Source organism: Polypterus senegalus, chromosome 11 (assembly GCF_016835505.1).
Source record: "Polypterus senegalus isolate Bchr_013 chromosome 11, ASM1683550v1, whole genome shotgun sequence".
NCBI lineage: Eukaryota > Metazoa > Chordata > Cladistia > Polypteriformes > Polypteridae > Polypterus > Polypterus senegalus.
In genome coordinates, this window is record NC_053164.1 from 151,092,144 (window position 1) to 151,109,335 (window position 17,192).

At 37.6% G+C, this 17,192-nt stretch overlaps 1 protein-coding gene across 2 annotated transcripts in view; it reads left to right on the top strand.

The window, feature by feature from the left end:
- Nucleotides 1-2,689: 2,689 nt before the first annotated feature.
- Nucleotides 2,690-17,192, top strand: part of LOC120539622 (cat eye syndrome critical region protein 2 homolog) — a 219,492-nt gene continuing 204,989 nt past the window's right edge. For both annotated transcript variants that reach the window (XM_039769902.1, XM_039769903.1), the window contains exon 1: nucleotides 2,690-2,976. In XM_039769902.1, the coding sequence (XP_039625836.1) occupies nucleotides 2,857-2,976 (120 nt within the window). In that variant the 5' untranslated portion in view covers nucleotides 2,690-2,856. The remainder of the gene's footprint in view (nucleotides 2,977-17,192) is intronic.

A 17,192-nucleotide genomic window follows, 5' to 3' on the forward strand; every position in this document is an offset into this window, starting at 1 on the left:
TGGCCTGGCTAAACCTGTGACTCATTTATTTAGAGGCGAAGTGGCTTTGACAAACAAGATGGTGCTGTATGTGGTGGCTAGCTTGTTGGTTAGGTAACTGGCTGAAGCTCGAGTGTGTCATATGGCCTGTACTAATTGCAAAGGCAAATGCGTCATTACATGTGTCAGGTAATAGTGGCTACCCACTCAGATAATGGTTCTTTGCACCTTTCCTGGACCTCCAGAGTGCAGAGGAGAGATGACACATATGATTTTGTGCTCTCTTTTGTGGAGCACAACCAGACACCTTTCGCAGGTGTTCAGGTCTTGTTTAGTCAGGAGGAAAAGGCTACTCTACCAGCCAAAGAAGATCTGCAGCTTTGTGTCTGCATATATATGAGGTTGCATGCTCCATATATGAATATTTCACAGTGTTTTAAAATCTGTTCTTTTTTGCCTTTGTAGTTTCCTGTTGTTTTGCTGTGTGGATATTTTCACACATGAATTCATGAAAGATTTTATAAATGAGGCTCCTGGACTTTATTCTTTTGATCTACCTTGTACTAGAAAAAAATCTTTAAACAAAAAGACTCTAAAATTTTAAAAAGGGGGTAAATAAAAAATAGATGTTTTCATTCATCATTCATTTCCCACTGCTTATTTGAAGCCAGGTCATGGGAACAACAGTCTTAGCAGTGAGGCCCATAAGTCATCTTCCCCAGACACTTGCCAACTTATAATATGGGATCCCAAGGTGTTCCCAGGCCATATGGGAGATATAATCTTCCCAGTGAGTTCTGTGTCTTCCCTGGGGTCTCCTCTCAGCTGGTTATGCCAGTAAAACATCCACAGGGATACTTCTAGAAGACATCCATATCAGATGCCCAAACCACCTCAATTGGCTCCTCTTGATGTGGTCAGCAGCTCCATTCCAAGCATCTCGCAGATGTTTTCACTTCTCACCCTATCTCTAAGGGAGAGCCCAGCCACCTGCAGAGAAAGTTCATTTTGTCCACTTGTACCCACGATCTCATTCTTTTGGTCATTACCCAAAGCTCATGACCATAGGTGAGGGCACAGATGTTAAATACATTAGGAAAAGAATGTTATGGTTGGAGCTGTCAAATAAGAGGAAAAGAGAAAGAACTAAGAAGAGGTGTATGGATGTGGTGAGAGAGGACATGCAGGTGGTGGGTGTAATGGAGCAATATGCAGAGGACAGGAAGATATGGAAAACGATGATCATATGTGGTGATCCCTAACTGCCAAAACAGGGAATTACTTCTTTGCACAGCATTCTTGTGCATACGCTCATCATATCAATTTAAAAGATGCCATTTTACCAAAATGCCCAGGAAATCCCTAGACAGACACAAGAGAAAGAGAATAGCATACAGACCATGATTGGACTAGGAAGTGAACCCACATCTTTGGTTATAACAAGTAAGCCACCCTAATTCCTAAACATTTTTTTAATATGTGTCATGTTGACTGGCAGAGTGGCACCTTTGTGGCTATGTACCTGAGTGGACCATGTGATGGGTTATTCCTGCCTTGATCCTAGTGTTGTCCAGATAGGCCCCAGCTCCATCCCAACCCCCATGACCCTGAAATGCATTAAGTGGGTCTGAGAATGGTATGTTAAAAATAAATGACAGTACTGCTTAGCAACCACACCACTAGTTATCGGGAAAGGTCAAAGTAAATGGGCGGTTAAGGTTACGGTGGGGCGGAGAAACAAAAGGAGAGGCTGTATAGTGACAGAGGGTGATGGAATGTGTTTGCATTTAAAAGAAAACTGGAGCCTGTGCACAGGGATCCTATAGACAAACATAATTTTGTCTTTCTAACTGTATCCTGGCATTGCATAGCTTGTTAAAGCAAAGCACATGTAGTAAAGGCTACCAGTTTTTAACAGGTATCATATCTATTGAACATAAACAGTGAAAAGTGTTGACTGCTCAGAATTAATACTGAATGAGAGTTTTAAAAGCACTTATATCTTGTTTAAACTTTATACTCAACTTTCAAATTTTATAATGCTGAACATCTGATCTGGTAAATTAAACAACAAAATCCTCTTGATTTTTAAACAGCGTTTAGGTATATAATCTTTAACTCGGTCCTAATTTTCCCATTATCAAGAAGGTTACTTCTTTCGAAAGTAAACACAAACTAACTATAACAGTCCACTACGGAAGCAAACTTTCAGTGAAATACCGACTTTATATACATAACACGAGCATGCGTAGACTGCTGTACCAGCGCCAGTAATTCGCTTTTATCGGTAGAATAGCAGATGCTCTTTGCTACGAAAGAATGATCCCGCACCGCCGCAGGGTACCATTCAAATACCCATCGGAGAGCAGCACACGTTTTTTTTTTCAGGCATCCAGGGATGTTCCCAAGCTTTCCCTTTAAATGGGACTCATCCCATTTTTGAAATAGGGGTGTAAGAATTTACCGTTTAACGGAGAGTGCCCCTTGTCGTGCCATTTTCGTTATTTCTACATCTCAGCTAATTAAATAAATGATATTTCTTTCATAAAATAATCTTGAACAGTACAGGCCAGCGTAGAGCGGGAACTCATTTCTCGAATTTTGATGGTGTATGTGCCCACCTCGCGTGCGAGATGGTTGGCTCCTCCATCTGTTCACTACTTGTGAAATCTTAATTGAAGTTGATTGTACTCTTTAGGTAGCTGTGGTTTAAGACTGAGCTAGAGCAGTTTTAACTTCTAACTACGATATTCCGCAGTACGTAAACGTTGAACGGTATACTCAAACACCTTTTTATTCCATTCGCGGAGTAACACGGGTCAGGCATTCTAATGTAAGAAATTACGTGTGCCCTTTCAACTTTGTTTTTGGGGGAAAATGTCCCAGGAATGTTTAGTTTCTGTGGAAGAAATTCGTTCTTGGTGGGAAGTCCCCGCCATAGCCCACTTTTGCTCAATGTTCAGGACCGCTTTCGGCCTGCCGGACTTTGAAATTGAGGTGAGTCCATTATTTGCCCATGCCTGCGAGATTTGCTTCTCGCCCGGCGTCTTATTGTTATTTGTAACGCATTGTCTTTTGTTTTGATAATAGCCCCTCTGCTGTACCACGTGGTGTTGCTTGTTCCGTTTGTGTTGTGAACGAGATTTTCTCGATGGTGATTAAACAATTTAAAGTGAAATCATGAGGATCAAACTTTTTGAAGTAATATATTTGTATTTAAAATTGATACATAATTCTTAATATGTGTAGAATATCTTAATATCAGTAATATCAGATATTGTACGTACCAAGCTTAAATCGCGGTTTTGTTTGAAAGCATTAAAAAAAGTTAAAATTGATTTATACTTGTGCCCAATTTGTTTTTTTTAAGCGCAAGCAATTGTTAAATTTCTGTTCATGTTCAGATAAAGCACCCCCCAAGTTTTGTTTGTTTTGGCACTTTCAGTATTACTTATTTTATACTCTTGATCTGGAGTTTTTTTTCCCACTCCATGTGCTTTCGTAGAATGATTTTTTTTTTAAACACAAATGTGTCACCCCTTGAAAGTTTTGCTTGGCTTACAGAGGAGAGGGTTCAGCGTGCATTTTCTGAGCGTGAGAATTTTACCACGGGCTGCACGTTGGTTTGTAGTGTAGCAACCGCTGCCCTCTAATCCGCCCGATATATGTACTGTTTATCGTGGTCATTACAACTAGCATATGCTGTCCACTTTTTAAACGCGTTGCATACATTTATAAAAACATATTATTCAAAAACAGTCACTGACTTTAGCGTGTGTGGTAAAATTGACCCCCCCCCCATAGACGGCAGCCAAATGTAAACTGTATCTATTTAAAATTCGTCTTACTTAACCAAACTGAACTCATTTGTGTCAGAAGACGTAGGCAGCAGATTTCCCTGTTGAATTCCTACAATCAAACCACAGGCAATGGGTGTTGATGAGAGGAATATAACCCATTGTTTCCGGTCACCAAGTTTTCAGTGAGGTAAACTTATACTGCTTTAACAAGTGCTAAGTGCAATATAAAGATTCAAGAAATGGCAATCGGTAGAGGGAAAAGGTGGTGTGTTTTTTTTTTTTTAATAAGATTAGATTCAGCCTTGCAGAACGCTTTCCTGAAGGCATGTTTCTGTTTCATCTCTATCAATCAGGTTGCGTTATTGGCTGTCATCTGTCCATCCAGATCCATGTGTATTTATTTTAGAAGAATGTTGTTTAAACTTGCCATCCAAATTTTGGAAAGCCACCATGAACCTGCCACACATCTTCGCTATCATCACTTTGCTGTTTCAGTCTTAGACATGGTCATCTTCAGTTTCTTCTGTAATTTTATGCTGTACATTGGAAGAAGCATTTACAGCTAATTTACTCACAAAAAGTCAGCATTTCTGATATTGCACCCTGAACAGCTGTTTTAATGGTAATAAATAAGATTAAGAGAACTGAAGAAATGTTCTAATAGCCTTTTCACAATAAAAGTATTCCTCTGCAGTGTAAACCATATTCTAGTTGTATTAGCAATGCAAGTTGCTCAGTTTGTAAGAGAAATACAGTTATGTTGTTGATTAGAATATCAAATAACACTGGAAAAAACCTGGTTAGAGAGACAGTGTACTGTCTTCACATGGACACCTCCAGCCCCCTGTGTTACCTCCTTTGTGACATTGTGAAAGCACCAGATATAATTTCTCAGATCATCTTAATGGCTAATGCACATTTGTTGGAGTGTTTTAATCTCCCTATTCATGTTTTGTAATTACATGTGTTGTGAATTTCAAACAATTGATGTTCTTTAAAAATGTAGTAGTATGCCAGAATTGGGTCAAGAGATTCAAGTTGCCACTAGTCTTGACTCATAACATGATGTTTTTGGCAGATAATTGTGAATCTCTTGTCTGCTAATAGAACATAGTCTTCATTTTACCCCTGTACTACATCGAGCCTGCTGTTGCCTTGGATTGAAGAAGTTGAAATTTTTTATGCTTTTGATCACTTTTAGTGTTTTGTCAGTCCCAATATCTCTTCCCTTTTCTATATGTTTGTTTGTTTGTTTATTTATTTATTTATTTATTTATTTATTTATTTATTTTTTAGCTCCAACATTCCAAATGTAAGTTTGGTCTTGATAGGTCTTTTTGTATGATGATTATTAACTGCCATAACAAAAAATAAAGTTTGGTTATAGTAGAAGTGCTACAGTGCTAGCAATATGATTACATTTGCTGTCCAAAATGTGTATACGTGTTGTGATGTTTTTCATATTCCATGGCATGTCGATTAGCAAATGGAAGTAAAAAATTCACTGTACTCTGTACACTTGACAATAACCCTATAGATCTACAATACTGTAGGGTAACAGTTCAGTTTTTATCACATCTTATGAAGTGTCAATACAGCAGTGGCTTTTTACAGGAAGGAAAACATTGGTTTACACCTTAATACTAAATTTAACAATGTAAAAAATTTGGAGGAGGCAGGTTTAAATGTATTTGCACATTTTAGGCTTTTGTCTTAAACTTTTAAGGGAACAGGAATGTCTGCATAGCTCTAAACTGGCAGATGATGTGAAGCACTTCAATGCCGAAATTGTTTAATTCTAGTCTCTGGTTTACTCGACAACTCTGTAAAATCTTTTTAAAAGTTTAGCTATTTGTTTATTTGTGAAGTTTGTTGGCATGGTATTTCAGAATAGAAGGATGCTGTTTAAAATCTAGTTATTGATTAGAAATGTTGGTACCAGCATAAAGAGTATTTTTAAAATACTCCCCAAATATGCGTATAAGTCATTTCTTAAGTCACAAGCAGAAACATTGTTTTTAATGACCACTTGTATCTAAAGCCTTTCTTGTGTAATGTTCAAGTTCAGTACTGAAAGCTGTGTAACTCATCTTTTAAATGAGTTGAGGCAGTGGTATTTCACTTAACAACTAATTATGAACAAACATTCTTGAGGCACTCATACTTTGAATTAGAGCAAAATGTGCACAATGCCCAAAGTACCGATACCCATCCACTATTTAAAAATAGAAAGTTGAAACTGACAAAAGTATTTGGTATCTACCACTCTTTACTCTATATTACATAGATCACACCTTTTGCTTTTCATTTGGGAAAGAATATGTAAAAAATTAAAACAATTGAAAAAGGCATAAATGTATTAGATAATTTTTATATTACATTTTGTCAGTGGAAGTGAGTGATTGGTCTAGTGTTGGATTTTTTTTTTTTTATTTATTATAATTTTGAACACCCACCCTCTCAAGTTTGCCACACTTATACATGTGAATTGTTATCACCTACTCCCACATGCTGTAGACCGCATGCTTCTGTTCTATGTGTGCCACCTCTTAGGCACTTCACTGCCATAGAAGAACACACTAGCACTCTCGGAGATCAATTTAGAGTCACCTGTTAACCTAACATGAACATCTTGGGGGACATATGAGGGAAAACGTACTTAGAGAAAAATGCATGCGGACAAGGATATTATTCACTCGGCAAGCCAGTGCAAGATTTGGACATGGGATTTTGTGCCTGTTAAGTAGTAGCACGATCTCCTACAGTGTGGGAGGCGCAGGTGCTAATGTGCCTCTAAATGTTGAGAGAAGTGCTAAAATGCCTTGAATTAGTTTTGTGTTTGTCATTGTATTATTAGACTAATACATACTTATATCACTTGTAATAGTTTTTCATTTAATATACTCTAATTTTATACCATCTAGATAATTACCCTCTTTTAATTTAATCTAATGATTACATTTAAATTGGTCTAATTTGGATGTGTAGGCTATTGCAGAGTATTATCAACAAGGGCTCTATGTATAGAATGCTGCCCTGCCTGCACACCTGAACTATTAAGAGTCTGATAATGAATTGATTGTAAATGGTTAGTGTTTCCTGCTTCTGACTGTGCAGGTAAAGGCTCATTTTAATGGTTTTTCAATGCTTGCAATACCTAATGCTATTGGCAGTTTGTTTTCATGCATCTTTCAATCATTTTTCATTTTGTGATCTTCAGTTTTTGTTAGGCATCAAAGGAGCCTTATGTTTTAGCCGGTGAAAAAAGTTGGTGGTGGGGGATTCATATGGAATCTTTTAATTCATTTATTTTTAATTCTTGCTATGATGCAACCTACCGTATGTACCGGTGTTTAAGTTCTCCCGCAGATAAATGGAGGCTTGATTTTACCGTGTAATTTCTGGTATTTTATAATGTCGGTCATATAAGTTGAATGCAGAAAATTCACGCTATTGATCCAAGAGATTATGATATGCTAACGCCCACCTAAGAAAGTAACCATGGAGCACACTGCCCTTTTTTTCTATATATTGTGCCTATGTGACCATACGGTAATACCCAAACAATTCTGAAGCGACGTTTGCACTGGTTTTTTTTTTTTTTTCTCCTCACATCCTCATATGCCTTAATCATAAGAGCATCCCTTATCTACGATGGAACATTCAATCAGAAGAAAATATGAAGCTGGTTTTAAATTAAAAGGTGTTGAAGTGGTGAAAGAAATTGTTAACTGCGCTGCTGCAACAAAATTCGATACGTCTAAGAAACTGGTGTGAGATTGGGGGAAGCAAGAAGATGTTTTTTATATAAAAAAAAAAAAGTGTATTTTTGAACAGGCGTACAAGTTGGGGTCTGAGTTTTATGATCGATTTTTCCGGTTTCAAGACCTGACTTGTACTTGAGTATATGCGGTCATTGTTTTCCCAAGACAGTTTTTACAAAAGCATACATCATAACATGATTAATTTGTTAATTATCTCTCTATTATTTAAAAAAAAAATCCTGGGGAGAAGACTTGGGAGACGAGACGTGATCTTCTTGGAAGACAATTTGACGTCCCGCAAAACAAGGTAGTGAGACAACATTTAAAACAAGTTCACAGTCTTGTGGAATGCTTTTGGCAGACAGACCTCATGTGCTCCCAGCTCTTAAAACAATGACAAGCAGAACACACAGCTTGCCAGCAGCAGCAGCAGCAACAGGAAGTCAGCAGATGATCTGACAACATGAGCGGCAGAGATGCGAAGTGGCCAAAAGAACAGTTGCTGTACAGGCTAAGAAATGATCAACGCAAAATGCGACAAGCAGAAAACGCAGCTCACCAGCAGCAACAAGCCAGCAGATGATCTGACTGCAACTCCTTAGTGTGCGTTCAGCCCTCCCCTTCACAACGCAAGTGGCAGAGACACGTAGTGGCAAAAGGACAGGTGCTGTACAGGCTTTTAAATGATCGACGTGTAGTGCAACAAAAAGAACGTGCAGCTTGCCAGCAGCTGAAAGACAGCAGATAATCTGACGGCATCTCTTTAGTGTGCGTTCAGCCACACCCCCTTCACAACACGAGCAGCGTTATACATTCTGTGACTGTGAGAAAGATTTAACCACGCCCAGGGCCGGAAATAAAGGACAAGTATTATTTTTACAAAAGTTTTAAAGTAAAAGTGAAAATAATGCATATGTAACAATTCCCATGAAAAAAACCAATCTCTTTAAATTGTATATCAAGTAAACCAAACCCTGGGGTGGGCGAGCAGGGGGCAGAACCCCCTAGTGTTATCATGAAATTCACACTTGAGTTAATGATTGCTATAAATTTTAATTTAAATATTTCTACTGCTGCTATTGAAGTATTTCAAAGTTCTTGAAGAAACTTGGAGACATTGTTTAGTGCAGGGGTGCCCAACATTTTCATACCCAAAATGTAATTTTGCCACCTTCAACCCTAGAATGCAGACTTGCATAAAAGCTACTGATAATTAGTTGATACACTTTCTAATTTGAACAATTGGGAGATCAATTCATTTCCTATCTTTAATGGTATGTTTAGCAATGGTAAGAGGCTACTGATTTTTCATAATAGGGATGTATAGGAGCTGGTTGAAAGTCTCTGGCAGGTTGATAAGTGGTCATCTATCATAGTGGATTGAAATTTGGCTTTTATTGTTTTCATGTTGGAGAAAAGATGGCTGACAGGCAGAAATCGCTTCTGCTTATGTTAGGATACTTGTCCCAAAGAATTCAACCTTCATGGTAGTCGATGCCCTGGATTTCATCTGAATGTCATTCTGATGGGTAAAGATTTTATTCTCCACTGCTGTTGTGTCCAGGAGAAAAAAGTACTCAAATTTTAGAGGCAATGCCGTTTACATCGATATTTGTATCAAACAGGAAACACTTGTACATGGTGACTAACTCGGGTGGTGCAAAGTTGGTAAAGCATCTGTCAGACTCTGAGATGCTCTGGACTTGCTCAATGTAACACTCACTGTCCAGCTTAGCTGCTGCTATGCCCCAATATTCAAGTTCTGAATGAATATTTAGAAAGTATAATATGTTTTGACATTGCTGATTTCCTGAAGGTAGTTGTAACTTTTCCATTACATGTGGTGTGTTTTTTTTTTTTTTTGTTTTAAATAAATAAACCTTTGCCCAGCCATCCCATATTATGATACAGTAACTAGTTCTGCATCAGTATCCTCTATGTGTACATGAAATAGCCATTTTGGTAGGCTTCTTGTCTGAATAGACACTGCAGTTTTAATTGCAAAATCCACAACATCTTTCATTTTCAAAACCTTGCCGCACAAAGCTTGTTGATAGATAATGCAATGATAACGAATAAAGCCCAGGAAAGAACTGTCATTTATACAAGGCAATAGAACAGTTGTCTCAGACTACCATTGTGGGGGCACCATCAGTGGTAATGGAGACAAGTTTACAAATGGACAGGTGGATCTTGTCACACATGTATGCCTTTTCAATGGTAAAACAGCATGCATCTCCACTTTGGCACTCATATCCTCCAACATTATTCATGTGTAAATAAAGCAATGGGGTTACATCTACCAAATCAGTATGAAGAGAGGAACACTTGAACTCTCAGAATCTATTCTTAGTTGATCCTTGGGTTGTCTTGCAATTTCCTTACATCAGTGTCACCGTATTTCTTGATAAATGGATTTTCTTGATAGCCACAATTTTTTTTATTTGTATTTATTTTTTTTTTATTCTTAATCTCAGAATCCTAGCCATGTAGCCTACATAAATGCCTCATCCAACATCTCTCTGTGTTTAAATGTCTCTTTCTGTTTTGCGTTAACCTGACTTGTGCTGTATCTTGTCATTGTCACTGCTTTCCGTCTGTTATGGTATGTAAAACTAGACTGTTGTGCCATTAATTCAGTTTTAAGTTCTTGGGTCTGTCTTCTTTGTAGCTCATTTTTGGCTGGGAAATCTTTCTTTGGTCTTGTGTGTCATTTTGAAATGTCATTCTAGGTGTTTTGCTACGGATGGTGCTTGGCTTATCAGATACACACATTCAGAGTTGGATATAATGAGGAAATCATCCTCCTCCCATTCCATGTGTAAACAAGAGTTCTAGTCCTCATTACTTCTGCTCTGCGCAACACAACTACAGTTGTTCAATACTTATTACATTCCTACACAAATATAGACCATCCAAGTTTTTTTTTTTTTTTTTTTGATTTTGTATACTCATTGTCACTTGCGCATGCCTCAACTGAACCCAGAATGCACAGGGTATGATGATAAACTGTTTGGGTCTTAATTTCTGTTTCTAGATATATTACTTTAATTGCAGTAGTTATTTTTGAATTAATGTTAAAGGAATTTATATATGTTATGCATGCTCATTTATGATATTTAATATTTACTCTGCTAATGCATTTTATATTGTTTTTGTTAGGTTAATACTTTTCTGTTAATGTATTTGAAAAATGTAGAATTCTTTAATATGCAGATTCTGAGGTCACTGTGTCTGCTCAAAGAAAGTATGAGGGTGCAGGTGCTAGACACGTGCATAAACAGATATCCATATAAAGCGGAGCCCATTGATGAGCCTAAGAGATACAAAGGGATAAGGGTGTGTTTGTAAGGAGAGTAGTGCTAAGAATCATCCCCATCGTGATTCCTATGATTTGCAGCTGTGTGGGCTCTGCTAGATGCTGAATTTTAAATAGACATTTAAACTGTAGGAAAACTATAATGTAATGAGCAAACAGCTGCTGTACAGGTTGAGTGAGCTGGGAACAATACTTTTCTATTGCAGTGCAAGTTATGGATGCTGCCTGTTAGCATAACATCCAGATACCAGCTGTTGTAATATATAAAACTATTTTCTACTCAATACCATGCTTCGATTTTTCCTTGGTATTTTATTAAAGCTATCTTTTTATATGCTTAAAAAGGTTTTTTGATTATTACAGCATTGAATGCTATGCCTCCAACCTTTGTGATCATGAAGTTTAAAGAAAAAAGTGTTTAAGAGTTTGGTTCAAATAGAATATTTTGGTGTGGAGGGGTATGTGTCTTCAGTGAAACAAGAAGTACGGTATATTCTTGGGAGTGATTTTTGCAAAAAACTGCATCCCTGGGGAGGTGTGTGGCTGCATTATTTGGCTTCAGAAACTAGTAAAAAAAAAAAGACATGCAAGAAATATTTTGTAGGTTTGAAGTAATTAATACATACTTAAAAATAATCTATTCAATTATTCCTGTCACTAGGCTTGATTTCCTTTTCACATTTGAAAATCAGATTGTCATCTACACATTTGGATATTATAGTATAGAATTGAGGGTGTAGAGGTGACTGAATCATTAGAGTCTAGTGACCATAGTATGATAAAGTTCTCAGTGTTTTGGAAGAGTGGAGATGCAAAGACTAAAACCGTCAAGTTTAACTTTGGAGGGCAGATTTTGAGCATTTGTGACAAATTACAAATCCCCACAATATTTTTGATTCACGAGAAATATACCTGAGTGCAATCGCTGCAAACAGTGTCACAGGTTTGTACTGTAATAAGTGATATCTGGGTTGCACCAATCAAACGTGCATACAGTAAACCAAAACATAGCACAGAATACATAGTTCTGTGCACCAGGAGATCAAAAATGGGATATGTGGCTTCTCCTTTTCATACCAAGGGCAGATAGTTCGTCCGTCCATCCATCCATTTTCCAACCCGCTGAATCCGAACACAGGGTCACGAGGGGGTCTGCTGGAGCCAATCCTTAGCCTTATTCAGCAGATGGAATGCTCGCTTGAACTTTAAACTGCTTGTATTAGCATAACTGTTACTGCCTTGGCCATCCTGCTTTTGTCTGAGCATTAGAATATTTATTACATTGAGGCTTTTGAATATATCATTGGAAGTACTTTGTTTAAGACAGTTGTTGGTGTTTTTTTTTTTTTTTTAAATATTTCCTATCCATCACAAATTTTTCATGTTGTAATGACAGACTGCCACACGTTACTGATGCGAGATTATGCAGCAGTGAAAATATTAGAGACCCTGCTAATGTTATTATATACACCAACATGAAGACCATATGTACTTTCCAGTTAACTTATTTTGCAATAAAGATATGAGAAGATTAGGAAAACCCCACACAGGTTCATGGAAAGCATGCTTCACATAGACTACATCTGGCAACCGTAAGAAAACCTTACTAGCAACTTCAGTCTTTGTTTTATTATTTATTCTTCATAGCCATTAAGATAATTTTGGGGGGAAAAAATGACACACAGAATACCATTTGTGCACATATGAAATTGGCAAATGTGGTGTATGTGGTGTTTGGTTTTTTTTTTATAGTCCTGACCCAGTCATTAATTAAGTGCTTCTTGAACAGGCAATCTTATACCGACGAGAGCACACAGGCAGTGATTCCCACGCAAAGTACATTACATTGATGATATTACAGTTTTACAATTTTAGAATACCATTTTGTACACTTGATATACATTTTTTAATGATGAAATGTATTAAACATGTGGGGTATGGTGGTGCAGGAGTGTTTCTGCCTTGTGCATGATGCTTGCTGGGATGGATGGAACAAATTTATTGCAGCCTTATTTATTGCAAATTTACTGCGTCTGTCTAATGTACCAGCCCCTAGTTCCTGTCCATCTGTTTTATTTCCCCAAGTATCCAATTGCTGCGCGATAAGTGTCTGTAATAAATGTAAAACCGGCTGTAAGCTTAGAATGCTGATTCTCTAAAACCTTTTAAGGTACACTGAAAAATCTTTGTGTTAGAAGTTTTAATTATTCTATCCATCCAGAGTTGCGCCAATTCCCATAGGGACGCCGCACTTTCAGCCCTAGGTCACTGCAGAAGATGTTCCGAAAGTTTTTGGAAAAATCAATGTTGGAAAGGCCGCTGGACCTGGTCAAATTAGTGGACAAACTTTAAGAATGTGCAGTGAACAGTTAGATGTTTTTCAGGGCATATTTAATCTTTTCCAGAGTGAAGCAAAAGTACCAACATGCTTGAAACATTAAACTATCCTTCCAGTGCCCAAGAAAATGAAGTACTTTGAGAAACTGGTGCTGGGACAAATCAATAGCATTATTCCAGACACCTTGAACTTCCTGCTGTTTGCTTATAAACGCAACAGATATACAAAAAACACTGTAGGCCTTGCAATGCACAGCACCTTGGAATTTGAGATGAGCTCTTATGTCAGACTGTTATTTGTAGATTACAGTCCTGCCTTCAATATTGTAATCCCATCAAGACTGATCACCAAGCTCCTTGGCCCGGGTCTTGGTGCCTTTCTGTACAATTGAGTCTTGGAGTTTCTGACTGGCAGGCCCCAGCACATATGGATTGGTAGATGCCAGTGTTCAAAATTACCATGGAGGAAGTGCATCTACCAGGACAGTGTACCAAGTCCCCTTGCGGTACTCTGTTAGCCCATAACCCATGGCGGTATGCACAGTGCCCTCCATGATGTCTGGGGCAAAGACACTTGTGTTAACACTTGTGGTCTATAGTTTTTAATTATAAAAATTCAGACATGAGCATTGCCTGAACTATTCTATTATAATTCAGTAGCTATAGGGTGGTCCGTATCTAATTATGCAATTTTCATTACGCTATAACTTAATTTTATTACATAGAAAATTACCCGAAAAATCCTGGAACATTGAGAAATGTACAAACTTACGACATGAAGAATCGTCTTTGCACCGAACTGGAATTGTCCTAGCATAAATCAAAATCATCTAGACGATCTGGATCTGCATAATTAGATCTGGACCACTCTGTATTTGCCGGTCTGATGCTGATCTTTCTGATCATATAATAGGTCATTAAGATAGCAATTGACGAAAAATAAATCATAATAATTGCAGAATTACAGTATTTGAAGGTTCCACTAATGTTCCTCTTTCTCTTGCAAGATTTAGCTCAAAAACTAATTGTCACATTGTCATTTCATAACTGGCTTAAATTTGGAGTTTGGTATTTTTCTGTCTAGCCGTTTCAGTTCTAGACCATCCTCAAGAAACTGACACACACACACACACATCATTGAGATGTCGGTGTTTTTGGTATCAGGGGACCCTAAAATGTCGAGGTCCATCAAAAGCGAGAGATTAAATTTTTTGACAAATATAAAGCTCCTCCTCCATAGGTGATAAGTTATGGTTTGGGAGCAAAAACACACTTTGATGTACAATATAAAACTTATGTGCATCTGGTTATGCAGGAGGTTAGTGTAGAATGTTTTTAAAGGGATAAAGAAAAAATCTGAATCAGTATCTGAATCTGGTAGAATAGCAGTTAAGGCATACAGTTCTCAGTATAATCAAAGTGTCATTTCATAAGAAGTGGTATAAGCAGAAGTACTGCATACATTATATAGCCTAGACTCTTGTAACTGCAGCAGTTTTGGATGGTCTTCGTTCTCTGTTCAAATGGCACACTTCTTGGTTCTTACTGTGAAGTAATGCTTCCTTTGATTTAATCTTTGTGGAATATACAAGAAATTATTTTGCAATAGCCATATCAAATAAAGCAAAAAAACAAATTCTAGTGTTAAACCTTAAGCAAATTAGTTGATTCTAGTAATGTCAGTTCAACAGTTTATACAAAAAGATCAATGTACTCGCCTCCTGTTAGAATGGTAAAGTAAATGATGTAAACATAATTCAGTTCTAAATTAGAAGAATGTGAGTTCCAAAAATATTTTAACCACATATTGGTTCAATTTGATTTTAGCTTTATTTTTCATTGTAATATACAGTAAGTGGTCGATTTTCAGAGAATACCCATCCTCAAATTTCTCAAATGGCCCTTTTGAGGGGAGTTGGAGTCTTATTTGCTGGAAGCCTGTATTACTCCAGTACTCTTTGTATTTTTCATCGTAGCTTCCAGATAAGTCTACAGCTGATTTAGACCGAATTTCTTTTATAAACAATCCTTATCAAATGAGTTGGGAATTCACTTAGCATATCATTTTACGTTAAAACGCATAATAATTCCTTTACCTCGGCATGTGTACTATGAACATAATTCCTTTACCCAGGGATGTGAACTATGATTTTATTTTGGCATTGTCTCATTTGTGTTATGGGTAAGGTGGTCCATATTAGTTTTTATTTACAATAATATTTGATTACATGTTAAAGTGGGAGCACTCCGTATCCCTACCATTACATAAAGGATTTCCTTTGTGACCTATTTATAGTGGATGTGTCATCAGTGACTGTGCCAATGCTTGAAAAACATGTTTTGCCAGTGTTATTTTCATGTTTATGTGGTTGTTGCATTGTTGTAGCTGCCTTGGGGTGCTGTTTGACCAGATGGATAAGAATGGATGGTGTCTTTATTAAGTGGATTTTTGGCTCTCTCTTTTTCCATTCCTAGTTGGGCTTGACTTGGCCTATTCTTATCAATCTATTAGAAGTATTAATATTTGGGTGTGTTCATCTTAGTTTTTTGAATGCATAGATAGATGGTGCTTAAGTGTTCAAAATTGTGTTTTGTTTGCGGTCACATCCAATATCACTATTCAGATATAATTTGAAGCTTGCTTATTCAAATACAAATGCTAACATTTGAATGTAAAAGAATGCTACTTTTTTACCCTGCACTAACTTCTGCATTGTGATACTCCATACACGATATGTTGTAATGCTTCTATTTTGTTTTCCAAACAACCATCCTGGATTACTAAGGAGTTAAAAGGTCTTCTGAATGAGAAAGAGAGACCATTGAGATCCGATGACAGAGACTCTGAAGGATGTACAACGTGTGTTAAAGAAAAAGCTGAGTGAAAGTATAGAAGTTTACGAAACTAAAGTAGAAAACAAATTCGCTCAGAAAAGCATGAAGGATGAATGGAATGAACTGGATATAATTGCGAGACTCGAGCATTCCAGAGCTCAGGTGCTAGAAGGGAATGTGGACAAAGCTAACGGCCTGAACCATTTTTTGTAACAGATTTTCCTACCCACTGCCTCCTTCCAATGAACAGTCTCCCCACACCATCTACTACAGTAACAACTCCAACAACATCACCTCGAATGGTCAGTGACAAGTACCAACTCTGACAATCAGTGTAGGCTGTCCATAAAGAACAGGAAAAGCTGTGGGACGAGATGTCACCTATTCAGTTTGTCCCTAAGGCTTCAGAAAGTGACACTGCAGTGGAAAACCTCCTGCATTGTTCCAGTTCCAAAGAAGGCAAGCGCCTCTTCACCTAATGACTACAAACCAGTGGCACTTGTGTCTCATATCATGAATACCTCTGAGAGACTGATCCTGGATTATGAGTTCTCTTATTGTAAACCTCCTGGATCCACTGCAGTTTGCCTATTGGACAAAGATTGGAGTGTAGGATGCAGTTTATCTGCTCAACAAGGCTTATTCTCGTATGTACAAAGCTGGAATCACTGTGAGGATTGTTTATTTCTGCTATCAATACCATACAGCCATCCCTGTTACGGAGATATGCAGGTGGATAAGCCTATGGTGTCAGGACTCTGTCAGGCAGACTGCAGTTAGGAACAGTCCTGTGTCCTTTTCTCTTCACTCTGTACACCTCCCACTACAAATTTAATGCCAAGTCATGCCACTTGAAGAAATTCTCAGATGATTCTTTACTTATGGGGTGTATTGGTAAAGGGGAAGGGACAAAGTATAGGAGTTGGGTAGAAAAAAAAAATTGTTTCTTATTGCAAAGACAATTGTCTGCCTCTTGACATCAGCAAAACGAAAGAACTGGCTATTGACTTTTGCTGCACCAAAGGAACCTTCTATGTCCAGTCAGTATTCAAGGTGTGGAGGTAGAGGTGGACCACTCCTAAAAGTACTTGGGGTTCCACATTAATGACAGGTTGGACTGGTCTTGGAATACAGAGGAACTATTTAAGAAAGGGCAGA